At 37.5% G+C, this 19362-nt stretch overlaps 1 protein-coding gene across 1 annotated transcript in view; it reads right to left on the bottom strand.

Annotated features, from left to right (window-relative positions):
• The window catches only part of VWA8 (von Willebrand factor A domain containing 8), a 299559-nt gene that overhangs the window by 129583 nt on the left and 150614 nt on the right, over window positions 1–19362 (bottom strand). The window contains exons 22-26 of the mRNA XM_033104113.1: window positions 11176–11251; window positions 9139–9274; window positions 7912–8031; window positions 5232–5437; window positions 3826–3977 (exon numbers count right to left, since the gene is read on the bottom strand). Of these exons, the coding sequence (XP_032960004.1) occupies window positions 3826–3977; window positions 5232–5437; window positions 7912–8031; window positions 9139–9274; window positions 11176–11251 (690 nt within the window). The remainder of the gene's footprint in view (window positions 1–3825; window positions 3978–5231; window positions 5438–7911; window positions 8032–9138; window positions 9275–11175; window positions 11252–19362) is intronic.

Here is a 19362-nt window from a genome sequence, read left to right as displayed (position 1 = left end):
TAGAAGTATGTTTATTCTCAAATAAAAGAAATTTCAGATAAAAGCTAATTTAAGGGAAAAACAAGCAGACTTTGCTTTGAAATTTATATCTAAATGTACTGTAGTAAATAATCTATATGTTTTTGGTTGGGTGCCTGGTCCTAGTGCGTTTCCCCGAAAATAAGACCTAGCCAGACAATCAGCTCTAATGCGTCTTTTGGAGCAAAAATTAATGTAAGAGCCGGTTTATATTATATTATATTATACCATACCCAGTCTTATAGTAAAATAAGACTGGGTCTTACATTAATTTATGCTCTAAAAGATGCATTAGAGCTGACTGTATTTTCGGGGAAACACGGTGTGTGTGTGTGTGTGCATTTTTCCCAAAAATGACACTGAAAACTTAAGAGCTCATATCATTTTTTTAACAGCTCAGATTTTAACCCAATGCTCCTATCTCCATCTAAATTTCTCCCCGTGTGCCTCCTTATTTGGTTATCTCACCATCTCTTTGGCATATCCTTTCCCATGTATTAGAAACGTAAAAGGGGATAATGAAAAAGCCTCAGGAAGTACTAGTGGGAAGGGGAAAGTCAATGTGGGGGTCTAGGCAGCCAACTGTGACCCCAGCACTCAGACCTGGGAATACACTGTAGGTAGGGAAGAAGGCTGCGTTATGGCGCAATGAAGCAAGGCAGAATAAGCACCCAGTAAGACTCGGCTTACTGTTTAAAGTCCAGGTTTAGCAAAGGTTCATTAAAGAAGGTAAGTCATAGTCACTGCATACTATCACCTTGGCCCTTTTGAAGACATGCAGAGACCTAAGAGCTAGGCACCATCACTGCACTATTCAGAGGACAAAAGGGAAAGTGACAGCATCTCTCTTTTGGGAAGTTAGCCAAAGGCACTCGTGGGATATCACCAAACAGCCAAAGTATATTCTAGTTTCAGCTGAGGAAGAAGATGGGGTAGAAGATCGTACAAACCGAGCTCTAATGAGCTCTGCCCCGCGTGAAAGTTTCCCTCTTCTGTGACACCTGCCTTAGTTCTCTGCTGGGTGAGAGGCAATGGCTGGCCAACTACTGTTCCAACCGCATCTCGAGGGTGAATATGACCATCTTATTCTGGACTCAGTGTAACTCTGTTCCCGTCCAATAAGGCTACGGTTGCATTAGGGAACAAGAAAATACCAGGTTTGAGCAAGACTGTTTCATTCAGGACAACAGGATATTAACAGTAATTAAAACATGTTGTCCTTCCTTGGGAACAGAAACCAACGTGGATTTCCTTCGTGAATGCAGTATTTACACAGGTGGATGAGGCCGGCCTGGAAGAGCTGGCTTAGCACAAAGCCCAGTGAAGGGAAGGGCTTAGCAGAAGGTCTAGGAAAGTCAAAAGAAATCAAGGCTACATGGGGACAACTTTAAATCTTCAGAGTCTGTGTGATTACTATCGACAGTGTGCTACTCTAGAGGGAAAAGGAGAGTGTGAGTACCACTTCCTTTTCATTTTTTGTTTTTACAGATGAGAGAAAAATTAAGATGACAGTAAAATGCAAAGGACACTAGCATAGGAAAGATCCTTATTCTTAAGGTTAACCTTATTAGCCTTACAAAGATGACCATATATTCTGGCCTCACTAGGACAGTCTTACTTTACATCAGCTTTTACAGAATTAGTGTTACAGCACCGCCTTCCATTCTTAGAAATGTGCTAATCAGACGCTGAGTTACACGGTTATGCTAGCTGCCTACCAATAGGGTAGAACCTCTCTCTCCACGTCTGACGTGGGCGTACAGGTTGAACGCATGACTAACTGCTGAATGCCCAGGCCGGCGGCGCTTTGTGCACTTTTCCAGCCTACACTCTCAAAGTAAAAGGCTGACGATTCAACAGAAATAAACATGTGGGACCTGTAGATTTCACTACAGGGCAATGAAATGACATCACCACTTTTGAGCTGCCCAAGTCATTGCAATTTGCACATGAGGGAAAAAGGGTTTGAATGTGCAAATTGTAATCTACTGTTATCTCCACCCCACGGGAAAATTCACTCGTCCTCCACTTTGACTGTATGTCTATTTTTAGCTACAGGCTGTGGGTGGACAACTAGGTGTTTCCATCCCCATTTCAGGCATGAGTGTGAGCATCTTGTGGCCAGGACCAGTGCTTTTACTTTCACTTGCATGTAAAGCACTAGAGTTGGCATTAACCTGCCATGGCAAGAATTTTTCAGTTTAGAACTGAGGACGTTAATATATATTACATCATTTTATCTCTCTTCCTTAGAAACTTAAACAGCCAACAATTTTCTTTTGATTGATCTTACCAACTTAGTATTTCAATTTTTAGTTCAAGTGTGCAAGAGTACAAAGGAAAGTTATTTTTAAATCACAAGACTGGTTTCCAAGAAGCCAAAACTCTAATTATATAAATTTGTTAATGGTAATAAAAACCATCTTATTTCCCACTGAAAATGAAGACATACGAGTAGTTTATAAAAAGGATGTTAAAAAAAACCCCAAAAACAAAAAACATGAGCACTAATAAGTTTGCATATTAAAGACAATTTCTTGAACTTTCTAATATAGAAGGTATGCTATACCCATTGAATTACCAAACTAGTTCCAAAATGCACTGCTAAGCAATCAGTAAAATAGTATTTTACAGAAAAGTTCATGTCTTAGCAACCGACACCAAATCACTTGTCTCAAAAAAATTTACTAAGTTATTAATAATATAAACCAATTTGCTGATAATTTCTAACATAACTATCTTATGCTTTTATCACAAAAGGGAAATATTTGTTTCTCTTTAAGAAATCTTGAAGAAATTGTTAAAGCTTTAATAATTCATTTTTATTGGCATATATTCTGATAAGTTTTTATAGTAACTTCAAAGAAATAAATAAGGATGATGTTTACACTTAGGATATATATGTATATGTGTATATCTAAACATATATGTATATATGTATATATAGCTGGACTAATCATTAATTTATATTTAACGATTTTTTGTCTAAGGAAGTTAGAAAGTGGCCCCTATATGAGACTCAAGTTAAATAATAATTTGTCTCTTAGGAATTTATGATAGTATAATTGACTATATTTTATGGACAAAGATAGCATTGGCTACATTACTATAAATTAATAAGTTATGTGTATTTAAAACTGTTTCCTCCTGAATTTGCATGGACTTAACTACTCTACTAATAAACTCTGTCAACTATCTCTCTGGTCAACAATGTATTTGCAAGATTCTTTATAAAGGTTAAGTATGTAGCCTGTAATTACAAAATAAAAGATAGACAACCAGCCCACATGAAAAAAAGCCACTGATTTTCACTGCCTCTTTCACCTGTCAAGCTAAAATAAGTAACCCAAAATCTCTTAAGTTAATGTGATAAATTTATAAAACTATCATGACAGAAAAATATACGGCGACCTAAATAACATCTTAACTAAATACAAATCATCCCTTTCTGTTGTTTTCACGCTTGTACAATGATTTTGTACTAGATTAGGAAATAGTGAGAGTTATAGTAATTCAACAAAAGGACAGAGACTGTTAAAGAAACAAATATTTCCCTTTATTTGATTACATTATATCCACTCATGGGACATTCAAAGTAATTGAAATTCTCAATTTACAGGCCTCGAAATAATGCTATTTAACTGAAATCCAGCCAGCAAATAGCAACATATTTGAAAAGCATACTCGTGGAAAGTAATTTCCACACCAACTCAGTTTAGTAGTTAACAGCAGATTCAGAATTATCAGCATTTAAGAATCAGTATAGTAACATTCAACAGTATTTTATCAATAGTGAGTTTGCCTTACTCCTTCGCCAGCTGCACATTCATAGGTTTGGCTCCGATGGGTATCCCGTACTTTTGCAAAGTGTTAACCAAAATCTCCCTCATATCGTTGTTGTAGGAATCAAAGTCGAACACATTCCTAACCACACTGGACAGACCTTCGGTGGGAAATTTCTGTATAAATAAAAAATTCCCTTATTACACAGGTGATAAAATACACAATATCGTTAAGATTTACAAAATTGATAGAACAATAATGATCAAGTGAACTTTAGTGGACGTTTACTTGCCTTATCAGATAACCAGTTGGGAGGAATATACGCATTTTTCTCTTTCAATGCTTATTCTGATCAGTTAAGATTTTCCTCTTTAAGTAAATATTAGAATTGGAGGGGGAACACTTCCTTCTCTCAAATGTTAAATCAGGGCTCCGATCCCCATGCTCAGAGACTTCCACTGCTTCCTGAAATTTCCTGCCTTTAAAATGAGTACCAGCCTGATCAAATAAAAAATGCTATTTGAACAGCGCATTGAATATTTATATGGAAGAAACAGAGAAGGCAGAGGTCTATGAATAAATGAAGAAAAGATAATGGAACAAGAAAAGAAGAAAAGAACCTAACAAGTACAGAGCGTAGAGAAATAGGGAAGAGCAGACGGAAAGAAAACAAGTATTACTAACAGCTGAGTTTACACTGGTCGTATCCTCTGAGTCTGGCTCTGTCTTGATTTTCTTTAGGCCCTGGGATCGGAGCTGGATTTATGGTTTTGTAGGCAGAATAAAGCTTTCTATTTTCCTTTCTAGGTGTTCCTTGGAGGGTTGGAGATGGGGCAAAGATCAAGAGTCATTAGGTTATGACAGCTTAAAGACCATTATTTGTGATAAATAGAATTTACACAGGTTTCTGTTTAATTTTCTTTACCAAGGTAGACTACACACTGTACACGGCTACAGGGAATTTCATTTCCTGTTCACTTAGTCTATCTTATGAAACTTTCTTGCAGTATTTACAGGTATATAATCAATACTGTTAGTTCCTAGTCTTTCCATCTCCAAGTCTCCTGTTTGCAAAATGGAAATATTTTTCACTCAGCTAGCATGTGCTTGTTGTATAAAAGTCAAGTAGTAATAAAGTTGCCCAGCTGTCTCACTCTGTCTTCCTGACCCCCCAAAAAACCTCCACCAATTTCCTGGCTTCTTGGTAACGGCCATGACACAGAACTCCACCAAAGTCAATTCAAAGGCTGAATATTAAATGTCCACTGGTTTTCCAGATTTCAAATTTAGATGACAAACACTTCATATTATATCATCTGAATCAGTATGACTTTTCTAGAAACTGAAAGACTTGGTATAAATTAAACAGTCAAAACCAAACAAGGTTGATGGTTTCTTGTAAACCTTTATGCACAGGTGTGTGGCCTCACCTGTAAGTGCTTGACTATGTTGACAACTTCTCTGGTAGAATAAGGATAGTTAATAATTCCCTGGTCAGCTAAACTCCTCAGCTCTCCAAAAGCAGCCACAAGCTTCTGAAGGATGGGCTCAGGCACGTTTGGTCCATATTGTCTGAGCATCTCGAGCTCTGCCTGGGGTTTGGGATTATCCACTGCATGGCAGCTAAAAATATCACCTGGAGGAGAAAAACATTCACATTCAGCATGCAGCTAATCCATTATAATGCCACAGAAAACAGGGAATGGTCACTGAAAGAGCCACTGGTTGCTCCCCAAAGCACTTCTATTTTTAAATGTGTAAAACTGCCCTGAAAGCCCATCCAACAACAGGATGATACATGAAGAAAGCAAATGACTACAGCAAAAGAGAATGGAACTAAGTGATGGGTGGTTTATTCCACATCGAGTTATTTCTGTTAAAAGTTACACAATACTTGCATACAATCTCATTGGGAGATACTGACACAAAGTACAAAAGAGAGAATAGCCTGTGTCTTTGCCGATTCCACTCGCTTCCCCGTAGCACCCCGTGTTAACAGGTCGGTGTATCATTCTTCCACACCTGTATTAGTATGTTTCAAAAATGCATACATACAAACATATACAGTTTTGGTGATATATTCCTATTCCATTTGATTGGAGAATAACCTCCCTGTGGTTCTGAGACCACATTTTTAACTTTAACAGATGTTGAGTATCTTCAGAAATTATACACATCTAGCTCGCATGCATGTTTCTGTAAGTATACTTAAAAAGGGGGAATTACCATCTTCACTCTCTAAATAATTTGTATCTTGTGCAGATCGCTAGAATATACTTTAGAAGTTAGTTTTGGAAAAGTAAACCTGCAGAGACAATGTCTAAATTAGAATCAAGAAAAAGGAATGTAGAAACACAAAATATTCCATCTGCAATTTAGGCATCTGAGAATATACGAGAAAAATATAATTTATGCTCAAGAGAGATGACTTTCTCATATTGAGTGCTCATATAATTCTACTGATTCATAATCCAGGATACCAGGGACCAAAGGAAGTTAAAGCAAATAAATTAGCATTATTTGTTATGTTCATTTTAGGAAGAAAGGCCATCTAGATCTTCCTTTGACATAGAAACCATCTGAATCATTATTTTATCCTTATAACATATTTATAAAAGCAACCGAATAAAATGCAAGCTATCACTATTGAGCTTATATCTCACAAGCTATAACTTTGAGCTTATATCTCATAGACCAGCTCGTTCAAATACAAACGTAAAGAACAGCTTTTGCCTGCTTTGCTGAAAATCAAATGTAATACTAATATAAAGCTATACTTGATCCCTCATTCATTCATTCATCAAGTAATTAATACAGGTCTTCATGTGTCAAGTGCTATTCTAGGTACTTTATATACATCAGTGATCAACAATACAAAAATCCCTCTCCTCGTGGAGTTTATATTCTGGCACAAGGAAACAATAAATATAAATATTAGAAACCGAATGTTTCAGAGGAAAAAGAACAGCGCGGTGTAGGACATCAGAATGGTGATGGTAGTCAGGTGAGTCGAGTCGGTCTCATGTCTGCAATTGCAGATCTCTAGGGTTAGAGCACTCCAGGCCAAGGAATAGCTAATGCAAAGCCCAAAGGCAAGCACACCTGGCATGGCCCAAAAAGAGGCAGGAGAGCAGGTGGCTGGAACAGAATGAGTGATGGGGACAGCAGCATAAAGCAGTTAGCACACGAGGTCAGAGAACTAAGAGGACTGGGGAGACATATTGTGTGCTCTTCTCAAGAGATTCTCTGCATGTACAAAGTGAAATCATGTACACACACCCCTCTTGCCTTCTGTGTTTTTTTGTTTTTTTTATTAATCCAAATGGTAGACTACTATACTCACTGTTCTGAATTATTGTACTTTGAGAATTTTTGTTTTTTAAATCAGCATGGGGAAACTTATCCATTCTTTTTTTTTTTAAACAGCTGCATAGCATTCTGTTGTGTGGATATAACAGAATTTCTTTATCCAGTTCCTTTTGGGTTGTTTCCATTTTTTTGCTCCTATAAACAATGCTGTATTGCCTATCCTTGTATTTACATTATTGCATGGCTAATTCCCTTGGATAAATTCATGGATGTGGAACTGCTGGACCGAAAATCCTGCTAGCACACTGAGCCTGCTTCATGGTCAGTATGGGAATTACCAGTTTCCAGAATGACCTACTTGCCACAGAGACACCATTCTTAAAGGCTCCTGAGACTAAGGTGAGCCCAAGGCTTCTCCATCAATGTGCGTCAGTCTTCTGAGCTGGCCTCCAGCCTCTTCAGGTTCAGGGGGAATGTGACAAAACTAGACACTAAAACTCCATTTTGTGTTTTACTTCTAAGAAGCCCTAAACAACAAAATGTAGTGTAATTATTTAAGGAAACAGACTCTGGAATCAGAGCCACGCTTTAACACTCATTATCTAAGGGGCCCTAGAAAAGGAATCTCGCTGAATGTCAGATATTCTCCTTCTTCACCATGGTGATATCAAATACTGTCACGGGTAGTAGTGATGATGACACAGCACACGGCAGTGTTCCGTGACAGCCATTACGGCAGTGTTAGTAAGATAGTATTATTATTGCTATTGCTTTTGTTATTATTATCATTATTGCTTTTACCTAAAGTACCGAAGAAATCGTTGCCTAGGAAAGGAAATCCAGGTCTATTGGCCAGAACGATCATCCTAAAATCAGGATGAATCACTACAACATTGTCTCTTCCGTTCACATTAGCAGAATCTGAAAAACAAAATTTCTATTTATTCTTTATTGATAAAATTCTTAAGAATATCCAGTTACAGCCTTTAAAATAATATAGCAGTCATACTGTTCAGTTATTTGACAAATTCTGAAATCTGCTGTAACTTGGTTGCAGGAAAAAAAAAATCTTTCTTGAGAAAGTTTGCTTAAGAACAGAATACTAATAAAGCCTACAGTAATTATATAGGAACTTGCATTTTTATGTCAATTCAATGTATACCTAAAAGAGCAAATTTGTCCAAATGTCTTATAGTTCTGAAATTTGGCTTGAGATGCTGTTATTCCGTAAAAGAAAAAACAAGGTAAGAATTCATAAGAAGGGATAATTAAAGGACACTCAAGGACAATGCAAACATCCTTTAGTGTTTGTCAGATCAGCAGCTCTGTCACCTTGCAAAGCGACTACTGTCTGCAGCTAAGCAGTGATTCTTGTTCAGATTATGTACCCTGAAACCTAACCGCATAGAATAAAGGTCTTCAACACCCAGTTAACCCATTTGTGCAATGCTGATTTATTTCCAGTCAAGAAATTCTACCATAGTTCTTAAAATAAATAATCTCGAGTTGACTGGAGCTTTCTTTGTGCAAATGTTTAAAGTATTAAAGAAACTGAATACTATCATTAAAAAAATGATAGTTGTGAAGCACCTGCAGTTTTATTTGAGAGGAATGTAATTCTACTGAGCTGATAACAACATTAATTTTAAGGTTGTAATAGAAACATGTTAGAGCTTTAAAAAATTCAAGCTAAAAATGAAAGAAAATAAACTGCACGCAAATAACTGAGCGATGAGTATAATAAGGATTATATGTTGGTATTTTAAGAGTAGAAAAATACGAAGCTGATTGGTCCTAAAACTACTGTTGAAATTTTCGAAGATACTCTGTTCTATGGCTACAAAAAGTGAAACTGACTAAGCTTGATTCAGACATAATAGATTTTTATAAATGACTGTCAATAAGGACAACTTGAGGTTTTTTGGACTTACACTTGTTGCTTTTAGGGAAGTAGTTGAGGGTGTCATTTGATACCAGAAATGTAAAAATTGCATATATTGAAAGAAAAGTTGCTTTTTTCATACTCACTTGCAACAATGCGTCTTCCATCTGCTAGAATCATTTCTCCATTTTCTACTAAAGTTTTTAAAATACAGGTGACATTTGTTGGGGCCTTGTCTGCCTCATCTACTACCAGAATATGACCCAACTTCACTGCTTTAACCTTGAAGACAGAACAGTTACCATAAACAAAAACTGAAAGCAAACATTTAAAAAAACTTCATCACTCATTGCTTTGAATCTATAATGGCTGATTATATTTAAGTTACGGATTAAAAAAAAAAAGCCTGCAGCACAGCTGGGAACAAAATTTACGGGTCTCTACCAAAGGCTACCCATTTACTAAACTGCCGAGTCTGCAGTTACCACTTTATTTCCTGCTAGCAGTATAGTTATTCTTACATTGAGGATGTCCATAACATGTTACAGACCAGAGTAGGGGAGATTTAAAACCAGGGTAGCACTGAGAAATTAAAGTGCCGTGGGGGTTAAGTGAGTGAGGTATCGCAGTACATGGCGGATTTTCAAACACTGCGTTTGTTACGGCTCTACAAAAGTGTACAATTTTAACAGATCAGAATGGATGGTGAAGACATGGGTATTCGAGACAAAAGGGGATCCATGGTCCAACTCAAGAAATCCTGGAGCATAGCGAGGGAAGAGTGAATATGAGTAGCCCATCTGGGCTGAAGCAGAGGCTAAAGGTAAGACATGAGGAAATAGGGCCTACAAGGGGAGATCAGGTCTCTACTACTAAACACGTGATTGCTACACAAAAAAAGATGTACTTTCCTTCATCAAGTAATGGGATGTAACTAAAGAGCGATGCGTTCAGATATAATAAGAATGGAACTTCAAACTGCACTTCAGGGCATCTAAGCTGATGGCAATGTGTAGAATCAACTAAAAGGGGACTATCATAACAATTTGGTAAAAAAATGGTTTGGGGAGCAGATTTCAGGGTCCAAGGTTTTGGGGGAAATGAAAATTAAAAGCATTAGACTGACCTGAAAAGTTTTCAGAGATATAATCTAGTCTTGGCAACTGATTAGATGGAAGAATGGAAAGGAAAAATAAGAAAAGGCTCTAGGTCTTAGAACCTGAGCGAATGGTAACATCATGAAAAGCAAGATAAAAGCTAGGAAAAACTCTTTAAAACACTTGTAGAGAGTGGACAGGAAGACATACGCAATGAATTTAAATGTAAACCCAAAGATTATTTTTTTAAATAGTAAGAAACATCTCATAACATTAAGGACCAAATCATAAACTTTTCTCATCGCACAGTTTTGGCAAATAATTGTAAGGAAATACAGACTGAGAAATAGTGATTCCCCCGTACTGCAAATATTTTATTCCATATTCTAAAAAAACAGATGACAAATTTTTCTTTTTAAATTTTAGAGTAAACATAAAGTGAATTAAAAAAGAAGATAAAACATGTAGCTTCTAACATGAGCCGCAGGCTTCACTTCTCTGGGCAGGGAGAGCCAGGCCCCACCGGGGAGAATTCCGGCAGGAGATACTGATAGGTGCCTGACCACAGATGTCCTTGGGATGGCTTCTTTGTGCCATTGCCGCAAAGGAGTTATCTACACAGAGGGGCAGGCCAGGCAGGCTGGCATTTCTTTGGGCCTCATATGAGAAGCGAGGAATGGATCTTCCCAGTTGCCCAAAACATTGGGCTAATATTTCATCCATTAAAACCCTTTTAAAAAACATTCCAGAAGCATTATCTAATTTCAAACTCTACACACTTGAAAATAACAGAAAACTATGTTTCTTATTTAAATTCTGGAACGGAAAAGAAATCATTAGAGGATTTCTATCATTCCCTAACTCTCACTCTGGAGACAGAGCAGAATTAGAAAGCATGTTATTTTCCCCAAATAATTTGCATTTAAGTATCCACTCCCCAAATGATATATAAATGAGTGCTTTCCTGTGAAGACTGAAATATATTGGAATCTGTGAAAGACTCCATATTCCTGGTCAAAGGCTGAAATACAATGATCACTAAAAAAAAAATACAGTTGTGAATATTCATATAATTGGATTACTCACCAAAGGTGAGTCTTCATACACGATGAGCCCATCTTTAACAGAAGGCTGAAGAGTAAGGGTTTGTACCGTGGTGTCCCTGTAGTGAAACCAACACACTTTACAGTTAGTATGGAAATAAACTGACATTTGACCATGAATAAAAATACAACACAAGAGCACTTCTGTTTTACTTTTGGTTCATCATGCCCAAATGAATAAAAATTGCACATGAAATTCCATTCAGCAACAGTATTTTGTAGATGCAAATATAAATTAAAAGGGTTTGGGAATTAATCCAGGTTTGCAGATTATCTAAATTCTTCTCTTTTGTCCTCCAAATAAAAAGATCAATCACTTCTCTTTCCCTTGTGACCATTTCATTTCACTCCTCAAAATCACCTCCTGAGGGTGACGAGGAGAAATTAAAACTATATATTTGTATTTTATACCTACATTGTTTATGTTATTTTAAAATAATTTTGATGGTGGGTTTGGTGACCACTGGCATGTTGATACGCCAATTAAAGCAGGTCTATGGCTTCCAGGCTGTGGACCTGGCCCAGTCCGCGATCACGAAGCACAAAAGCCAGACTATCTCACCTCAAGTCAGGAACCGTGGGATCTTTAAACACGTCTGCTACGATCAGGGCAATCCATTTTATTTTCTTAAATCTACCTGCTACTATTTACCTGACCCCCACCCCACAAAAAGATTAAGATCTTCAAAAGTATTAACAGTAAGCTGTCTTGATGTTATGCACCTCCTCACATGAGGAAATATGAAGCTCACATCACCTATGAGTATTCTGGCCAAAAGCTGCAGGTGATAGACAGGTCCAGACGTTTTTAACAAGATCAATTTTTCTATCTTTGTCTTCTATATATGTTCTATCTAAAGAAAAATCCTATTGCCAGCTTGATCATGTCACACAGAGATTTAAATTACTTTTAAATGTGAGTAGCTGCCCTCTTTACAAGAGTTCAAAGTTGTCTTTTCAAACTACTTGACCACATATTCAGAATAAAATGTTACAATTGTGTTGTTTTGAGTACCCACTACGTATAAGCCACTACTTGGAATAGGAACTTCAGACTTTCGTGCCGAAACACACTTCTGAAACTTCTACCCAAATGTCAAATTCTACCACAATTTATTAAAGTTATAAAATGTGTATCTACTTCTTCCACATTTTCATACAAGGGAATATTACTCTGCCATAAGAAAAGATGAAATAGTGCCATTTGTGATAATATGGATGGATCTTGAGATTATGCTAAGCGAAATAAGTCAGAAAGAAAAAGTCAAGAACCATGTGACTTCACTCATATGTGGTATATAAAACTGAAAGCAACAAATGAACAAGACAAACAAACAAATGAAAATTCATAGACACAGACAACAGTTTAGTGGTTACCAGAGAGTAAGGGGGGAGGCGGGGTGGTAGATGAGGGTAAATAAAGGGGGGTCAAATATATGGTGATGGAAGGAGAACTGACTCTGGGTGGTGAGCACACAATGCAATATAGAGATGATGTATTACAGAATTGTACGCTTGAAACCTATATAATTTTACTAACCAATGCCACCCCAATTAGTTTAATAAAGATTAAAAAAATGTGTATCTATTAGAAAAAAATACCACATGAAAATCACAAAGCAAAGTTCAGATACAACTAAAATCATTTTTCTTTTTTTGCTTTAGCAAAACATGTTTAATCAAAATCAGTTCATTTCTTTGAGAGGCAGTAGTGAGGTAGTGGAAAGAGGACTTTGGAGTCAGACCAGTCAGGATTTAAATTCTCGTTCTTGTCAATTACTAGCCATATGATCTTGGGTAAGTAATAAAACCCACCCAGGAGGCTCATTGACAGAACACTTGGAAAGTAAGTAGCACAATATACGGCAGAGAGAGAGTGTATTTATATGTCAGCTTGAACTATTTATTGTTATCGTTATTGCTGCTTGTGTGACTAAAAGTTACTTTCCTGTCTAACTTCTACTTGATCTTCAAGGTTTTAGCATAGACAGTATTTACTGGAAATCCCTTCCTTGACCCTTTTTAGACCAGGGTAGGTGGCCTTGCTGTGTGTTCCCGCTGAGCCCTGATCTCCTCTGATTTTTGCCCTTAACACACTATACTGTTGTTGCTTACTTTAATATCCATCTTTCCACACCATATCTACCTTGATCTACCTTGTCCCTCATCCTGTCCCCAGCATCTAATGGATGTCTTGCTCCTGGGTAGAATTTAATAAATATTTGTTGAATAAATGAATGCATAATGAAGTGAACAAAAATGCTAAAAGTAAAAAAAAAATCAACATTATAGCTTATAGCGCAACATATAGTATTAAACTTCCAAATTTATTGGAAGATGGAACTCTTTTTTTTTTTAAAACCGAAAATCTGGAACTACAGAACCCACTTTTGTAAATGTTGAGTTTGACTGAGGCTGACTCTCTTAGAGGTAAGGAACCTTCCTTATTCCTTTCTAAGTGTGTATTAGGAAGTACAGTCATGTCGAGAAGTACACTTAAGGTTGACGAGTCAAGGATTGAGGGGAAATTTTTTTATGTCCGTCACAGACTCCAGCTGAGCTGAAGTTCACTTCTAACTGTAGCAGGTAACTTCTGCTTCTGAGGCCTCATTGGCCAGGGCTTGAGCAGCTACGCTGGCAATACAACTACTGACATTTACAATTTCTAGATGACCTGCCCTATTTGCACCAAGCTTGAAAGGCTACTGCCTTTCACTTGACCAAATGGTGACTGATTTTTTCAGTTAATTCCCTGGAGGGTCTGCCATATTGCCATTCCTGAGCCTTAGTCCAAGCTCCCATGACCCACTGCTTCCTCTGGCCTAGCACTACACTTTACAAAGAACCTAATATTATTCTTTAATCTTCGCTAAAATTCAAATTCAAATGTGCCTAAAATACAGCCTTGGGTGATGTTAAGGAAAGTGAGAATACATTATGACAATTTATTAGAGCTCATCAACTTTTAGCATGAATAAAATGTTTCTTACGCAATATGACGATACATAGTCATATGTTCATTTTCTGTAGTCCTGGGTCTTATAAGTTTACTGTAGGACATACTTTATGCTGTCTTCTACTAAAAACTAATGTTTAGAGGTTAAAAAAAAAATCAAGAACAGAGCTTAATTAATCTTACTTAAATTCACTGTTAATATTCCAGCAATAGAGAAGGGGGTGGGTGAGGAAGAGAAAAAGACGTGTTCACACAGATTTTTATAGCAATATAGCGAATTTCTCACTTTAGCTGTCACATATTTAATGGGCACCAACATGACACCTTCCAGCACCAAAATGGAAAAAAGGAACTCTTGTATCATTGTGGGTAGAAAGGAAATTCAGTTATTATCATCTTAACTATAGCGCCTCATAGCAGGGTAAGAACAGGAAATTCAAGCTGAATTCCAACTCTAAAAATGCAAATGAAATTGCTCTATAACACTTGAATTCTGATAGCATACACCTTGTCAAATTAGATTTCTGAGAAGATTTCGGTACCAGAAATAAAAACGGTTAAGTTTGAACAAGCACAAACCAGATGACTTCCAAAAGGGAATACAAACGAGGATAAATACAAATGGCAATCATGGCTTTCTGTGGAACAGTCTATGAAAAATAGGAATAAGATAAAAGTTGGGCCGGCCTAGGGGCACAGGTCGTTGGAGCGCTGTACTCCTAACGAGGTCACGGGTTCGATTCCCTCATGGGCCAGTGAGCTGCGCCCTCTACAGCTAAGATTGTGAACAACAGCTCTCCCTGGAGCTGGGCTGCCGTGAGCAGCCAGAGGTTGGTGTGGGCTGCTGTGTGCTGTCACGAGTGACCAGTGGCCAGCGTGAGTGGCCAGCAGCTCGTGAGAGCTGCCATGAGCTGCTGTGAGAGGCCTATGGATGACCGGTGACCGACTACCTTAGCCGGGGGGAGCGCAAGGCTCACAATACCAGCATGGGCCAGGGAGCTGTGCCCTACACAACTAGACTGAGAAACAATGGCTTGAACCATTGTGGGGGGTGGGGGAGGCGGAAGAAAGGGGAAAAAAAGATAAAAGTGGGCTTGTTCTATTTGTGTTATTGATCCTTTTGTCTTACAAGTATACAGGAAAAGAAAAGCAAAGACTAATAAAATACATAAAATAAAAATGAATTTTAAAAAGCCGGTTGGCTTATATTTCAGTAAGTTTCTTTGATTATGTAAGAGTAGAAACCAATCCACTAATCTTCTGCATAGTACTTAATACATGAAGAAAGATTGTCTTTCAGATATCCTATAATATTATAAACTTCAATTTAGTACGTGATGAGGTGCCAGCTGATGTCGCAGATGGCATATGAATGGACTCTTAAAGACTGATTCTTTTTCAGAGTATATAATTAAAATTAGTGCTCTGTATTTATGAGCATCTTGGATCAAAAGAAATTACTTTTCTACACCAATAAGCAATAACTCTAGGACAACATTTTATTTATTTGCTACAATTTCAATTCTATTATGATTTCTTCCTCTTAAGAATAGCTTTGAAATATAAGCTTATACAAGTTTAAATAAAGTCAACAATTTCAACATTACTAGGAGAAGAAAAGTTAAAACACATCTAGTCACATTCCTTTAGCCTAAGGTTTAATAAAGAGATGGCTTTCCAGTATATAACAGTTAACAGTAACGCTTGAGGAATTAATTAGAAAGTTCTGCTAATTGCTGACATTTATGTTACCACCAATTGTTCTCACTTCTTAGATCTTACAAACTAAAACTGTCTGTCAATTAAAGCCTATATAGATAAAGGGGCTATTCAAAGAAATATGGTGCTAAACTCTAGTCTTCTTTAAAGTCTATAACTTTTAACTTTGTTTTTTAAATGAGAGTAATTAATGTTTCAATAGCAATTTAAAGTGATTCCAGATGCAATAAAAGTAATTAGATTGTATAAGCACCAGGTTTTTTGATCAAAATAAGTAAAGAAAATTGGCTTCTAGAGAGCAAGAACAATCTGTTCTGAAATGTTGCTTGTAAAGGTCCATTAAGCTAATATCCTCTAATTTACTGAGCAGCAAAAGATCTCAAAATAGTGATGTTTATTTTGAGGATGATATCTTAATGAGTTGTATTTTAATTGGTTTATGGTTAGCTCTCTTTTACAAAAACAAGATTGAAACTTAAGAATGAAGGAAGGAATAGACACAAAAATCTACTCTAACTTTACAGTTCAATAAAATAAAAATGGCTGTAAGAAGAGGCCACTCATTAATATCAGCCAGACATGAGAAAGGAAGGCTAGAACACAGCAAATAGGGGGCACTTAACAAATATTTGCTCCATATTTTAAAAAGAGAGATGATTTTGAAAATATAATTCAGTGGTAATTTTTGCGAATGAGAGCTAAGCATAACATTACTGACTGAGAAATAAATATTGTCGAAAGATTTTTTCAAGTGAAGAAGTTGTCTATGGCATCATCAAGCCTATCAGTTCCACAAGGCTTATTTTAAAATAACTAATGAAATAAAGGAACACTAATAATAATTATCACTAATAAAACAGAGAGTGGTACTGAGAGGCGATGCATACAAATGTGAGAATTAACAGACGTTTACAAACATTCTGAGCTCTGCTGAACAGAAGCAGTCCACCTTCCTACCCCTGCCTTTTAAAAGGCAAGTTTTTTCACCACGTTGGGAAACAAACTTCCCCAGGCCCTCAGACAGCAACAGACATTATTATAAGCAGCATTGCCATCCAATACAAAAAAAGGAAGATGCAAATTAGTTGTGATTAGAGCTGTGATTAGAGTAATTGTATAAGTTAAGACACGGCTCTGGCTTAAAGCTGAGTCCTCCTAGCTTGGTCCATCTCTTAGCCTCTTGAAGCCAAAGATTACTTGTCTCTACAAAGGGAATGAACATAGAACATATGAAGGAGTATGCCAGAGTACAAAGTAAGGAAGATAAAAGTGGAATGAGAAATAGCATCATTGCATGTGCTGTGAATGCTTTGAGGAAAAGTCCTTTTAGTAAGACAAGCCAAAGAGTACTTCTGCCAAAGTTACTGGAAAGACTCCAGCTCTTAAAATAGTTGTTTTGGAGGACAAATAGTTGATGGAGTAATCAATCACTCATCACTAATAAGTCCAGATGCAAAATATCCTCACACACCGTAGGCGGAGGACAGTAAGGGGATTATACTGATGGAGGAAGCTTGCTTTGATGCCACCTTTCCTCTTCAGAGGTAGTTCCTGCTGGGAAGAGAAGGTAGAAAACAGCCACAGCAAAACAGTCATCTGATGGAAGCTAAACCTTTCCATCCGCTTAGTTTTCAAAATCTACTTGCCTTTACTGCATCTCCTAGTATTATCTTGACAGTATTAAAAAAAAAAAAAATTCCTCCAATATTCAAAGCCATGCTGATAATCAGGTCTTTTAACAAACTCTGAAAGTCTTGTCTAGTCTTTAAAAATAATAAAAACACGTCTACTAAAATGGTATGTTTAAAAATTCATCTATTGTCTTTACTCTGAAAACTAGCTTTCTGGGCCAGTCATTTTAGGGACTCAAAATGATTTAATTTCTTTGTAGAAACGTCGTTTATCCTTTTCCAGGCAAAAAGGAAAAAGAAAAACAGTGTGCAGACTGTTTTCCTTTCTCCTTGCCATTAAAATAAATATATTTTCTAATCAGTTTTTTTTTAAAAGGAACAGAAGAATGGAATGCAGATTAAACTACAAAGTTGAACGCGTAAGCTATCCCAGAATATATCCAGTTGTCCTGAGCCCACACCTTCTGGAAACAGGTGAGCTGGACACAGTGGACGCTGCACATGGCAAGGCCAGCGCCTGGCTGCCTTTTTTGGTGTCTATCACATTTCTTGAACGCAAATTAAATAAATGAGTAGTTTACAATGGCAACTGTTCTCCTCGCTGCCTTACGAACTACGGCAGGATCACCACGGTGGAGAGCCTCCAGACGCACGCTGGCGAGACGCCATGTGCAGCTTGTGCAGCCTTGCGCTGGTGGGCATCTCAACAACCGCCCCTTTCTAAGACGCCAAACAGCTATGTCATCTTGGGACTGAGAAGCTCTCTCTCCTCCTGGGCAATCCCTTCTGCTCTCTCAGGGTGAATCTGAGGGTGTGGTTCACTGGTCCTATTCTGTCATTTGACGTTAGGTATTAGTGCTATTTATTTAAGGTCATCCAGAAAATCTCCAAAACCACACCAAAAAAAAAAAAAAAAAAAAAAAAAGAAGAAGTACTCAATACAGAGATGAAACCTAAAAAAGAAAAAAAATAAAAAAAAAAGCAGATTTACAGACGCAGAAGACTGGAAACAGCTACTGTCTATCAGTGTCACTCCAATGTCCACCTAGTCAATGAGGCCTTCCCAGCTCCACCTATTAAACATCTTACTCTACTCCTGCCCTCTTCCCTGCTTTATTTTTTCCCATGGCACTATACATTTAATCCTCTCTCTCTCTCTCTCCCTCCCTCTCTCTCTCTCTCTCTCTCTCGTGCGCGCGCAATATAAACATGAAGGCTGGGATTTTCAGCTGTCCTCTTCCTGTTGTAAACACTCATGCTTGTGAGCAGCATATGATAGGCGTTCCATGTTTGCTGAAAAGGATGCACTCCAGTCAGCTACTTTAGTCACGTACCCTGGCCTGAGTAATGGGTAGTTCTTTAAAGCACGAAGCAGACCCGTGTGCACTCTTTCTGGAGTGTTCTCGTTCCTTCTCCCTCCTTTGCCTGGCAATTCCTGAAAGCCTTGTCTTAGAAAGCTCAGTCAAATGTCACCTCCTCTTTGAAGTGTCCTCACTGCTCACTTCTCTCGCCCGAGCTGCACTGTTTGTTCCATAGAAAGTACTGTACACGTCAGAAACCTTCTAGATGTGCACAGAAGCCTCCCCTCACAAGGCATACCATCTGCAGACAGGGGGATGTCATCTTTTTTACATACCTAGTGTCTATTATGATGCCTCATACCTTCTAGTCAGGCAACAAATGTTGGCCCTGAGAATGAATCAAAACCTATTATGTACTTCTAACACGGAGAGCAGATTATTAAGCATGAAATGTTGTAATAGGAATAATTCAGAGATCCTGCTCTCCAGAAGCTCACATGACAGCGAGATAGCTATAAGACTATCAACTATAATTCACACCAGAATGTGATGAGGGCTATCAT

The sequence above is a fragment of the Rhinolophus ferrumequinum genome, chromosome 4, assembly GCF_004115265.2.
Source record: "Rhinolophus ferrumequinum isolate MPI-CBG mRhiFer1 chromosome 4, mRhiFer1_v1.p, whole genome shotgun sequence".
NCBI classification, from domain to species: Eukaryota; Metazoa; Chordata; class Mammalia; order Chiroptera; family Rhinolophidae; genus Rhinolophus; species Rhinolophus ferrumequinum.
This window is presented reverse-complemented; position numbering and strand designations above follow the sequence as displayed.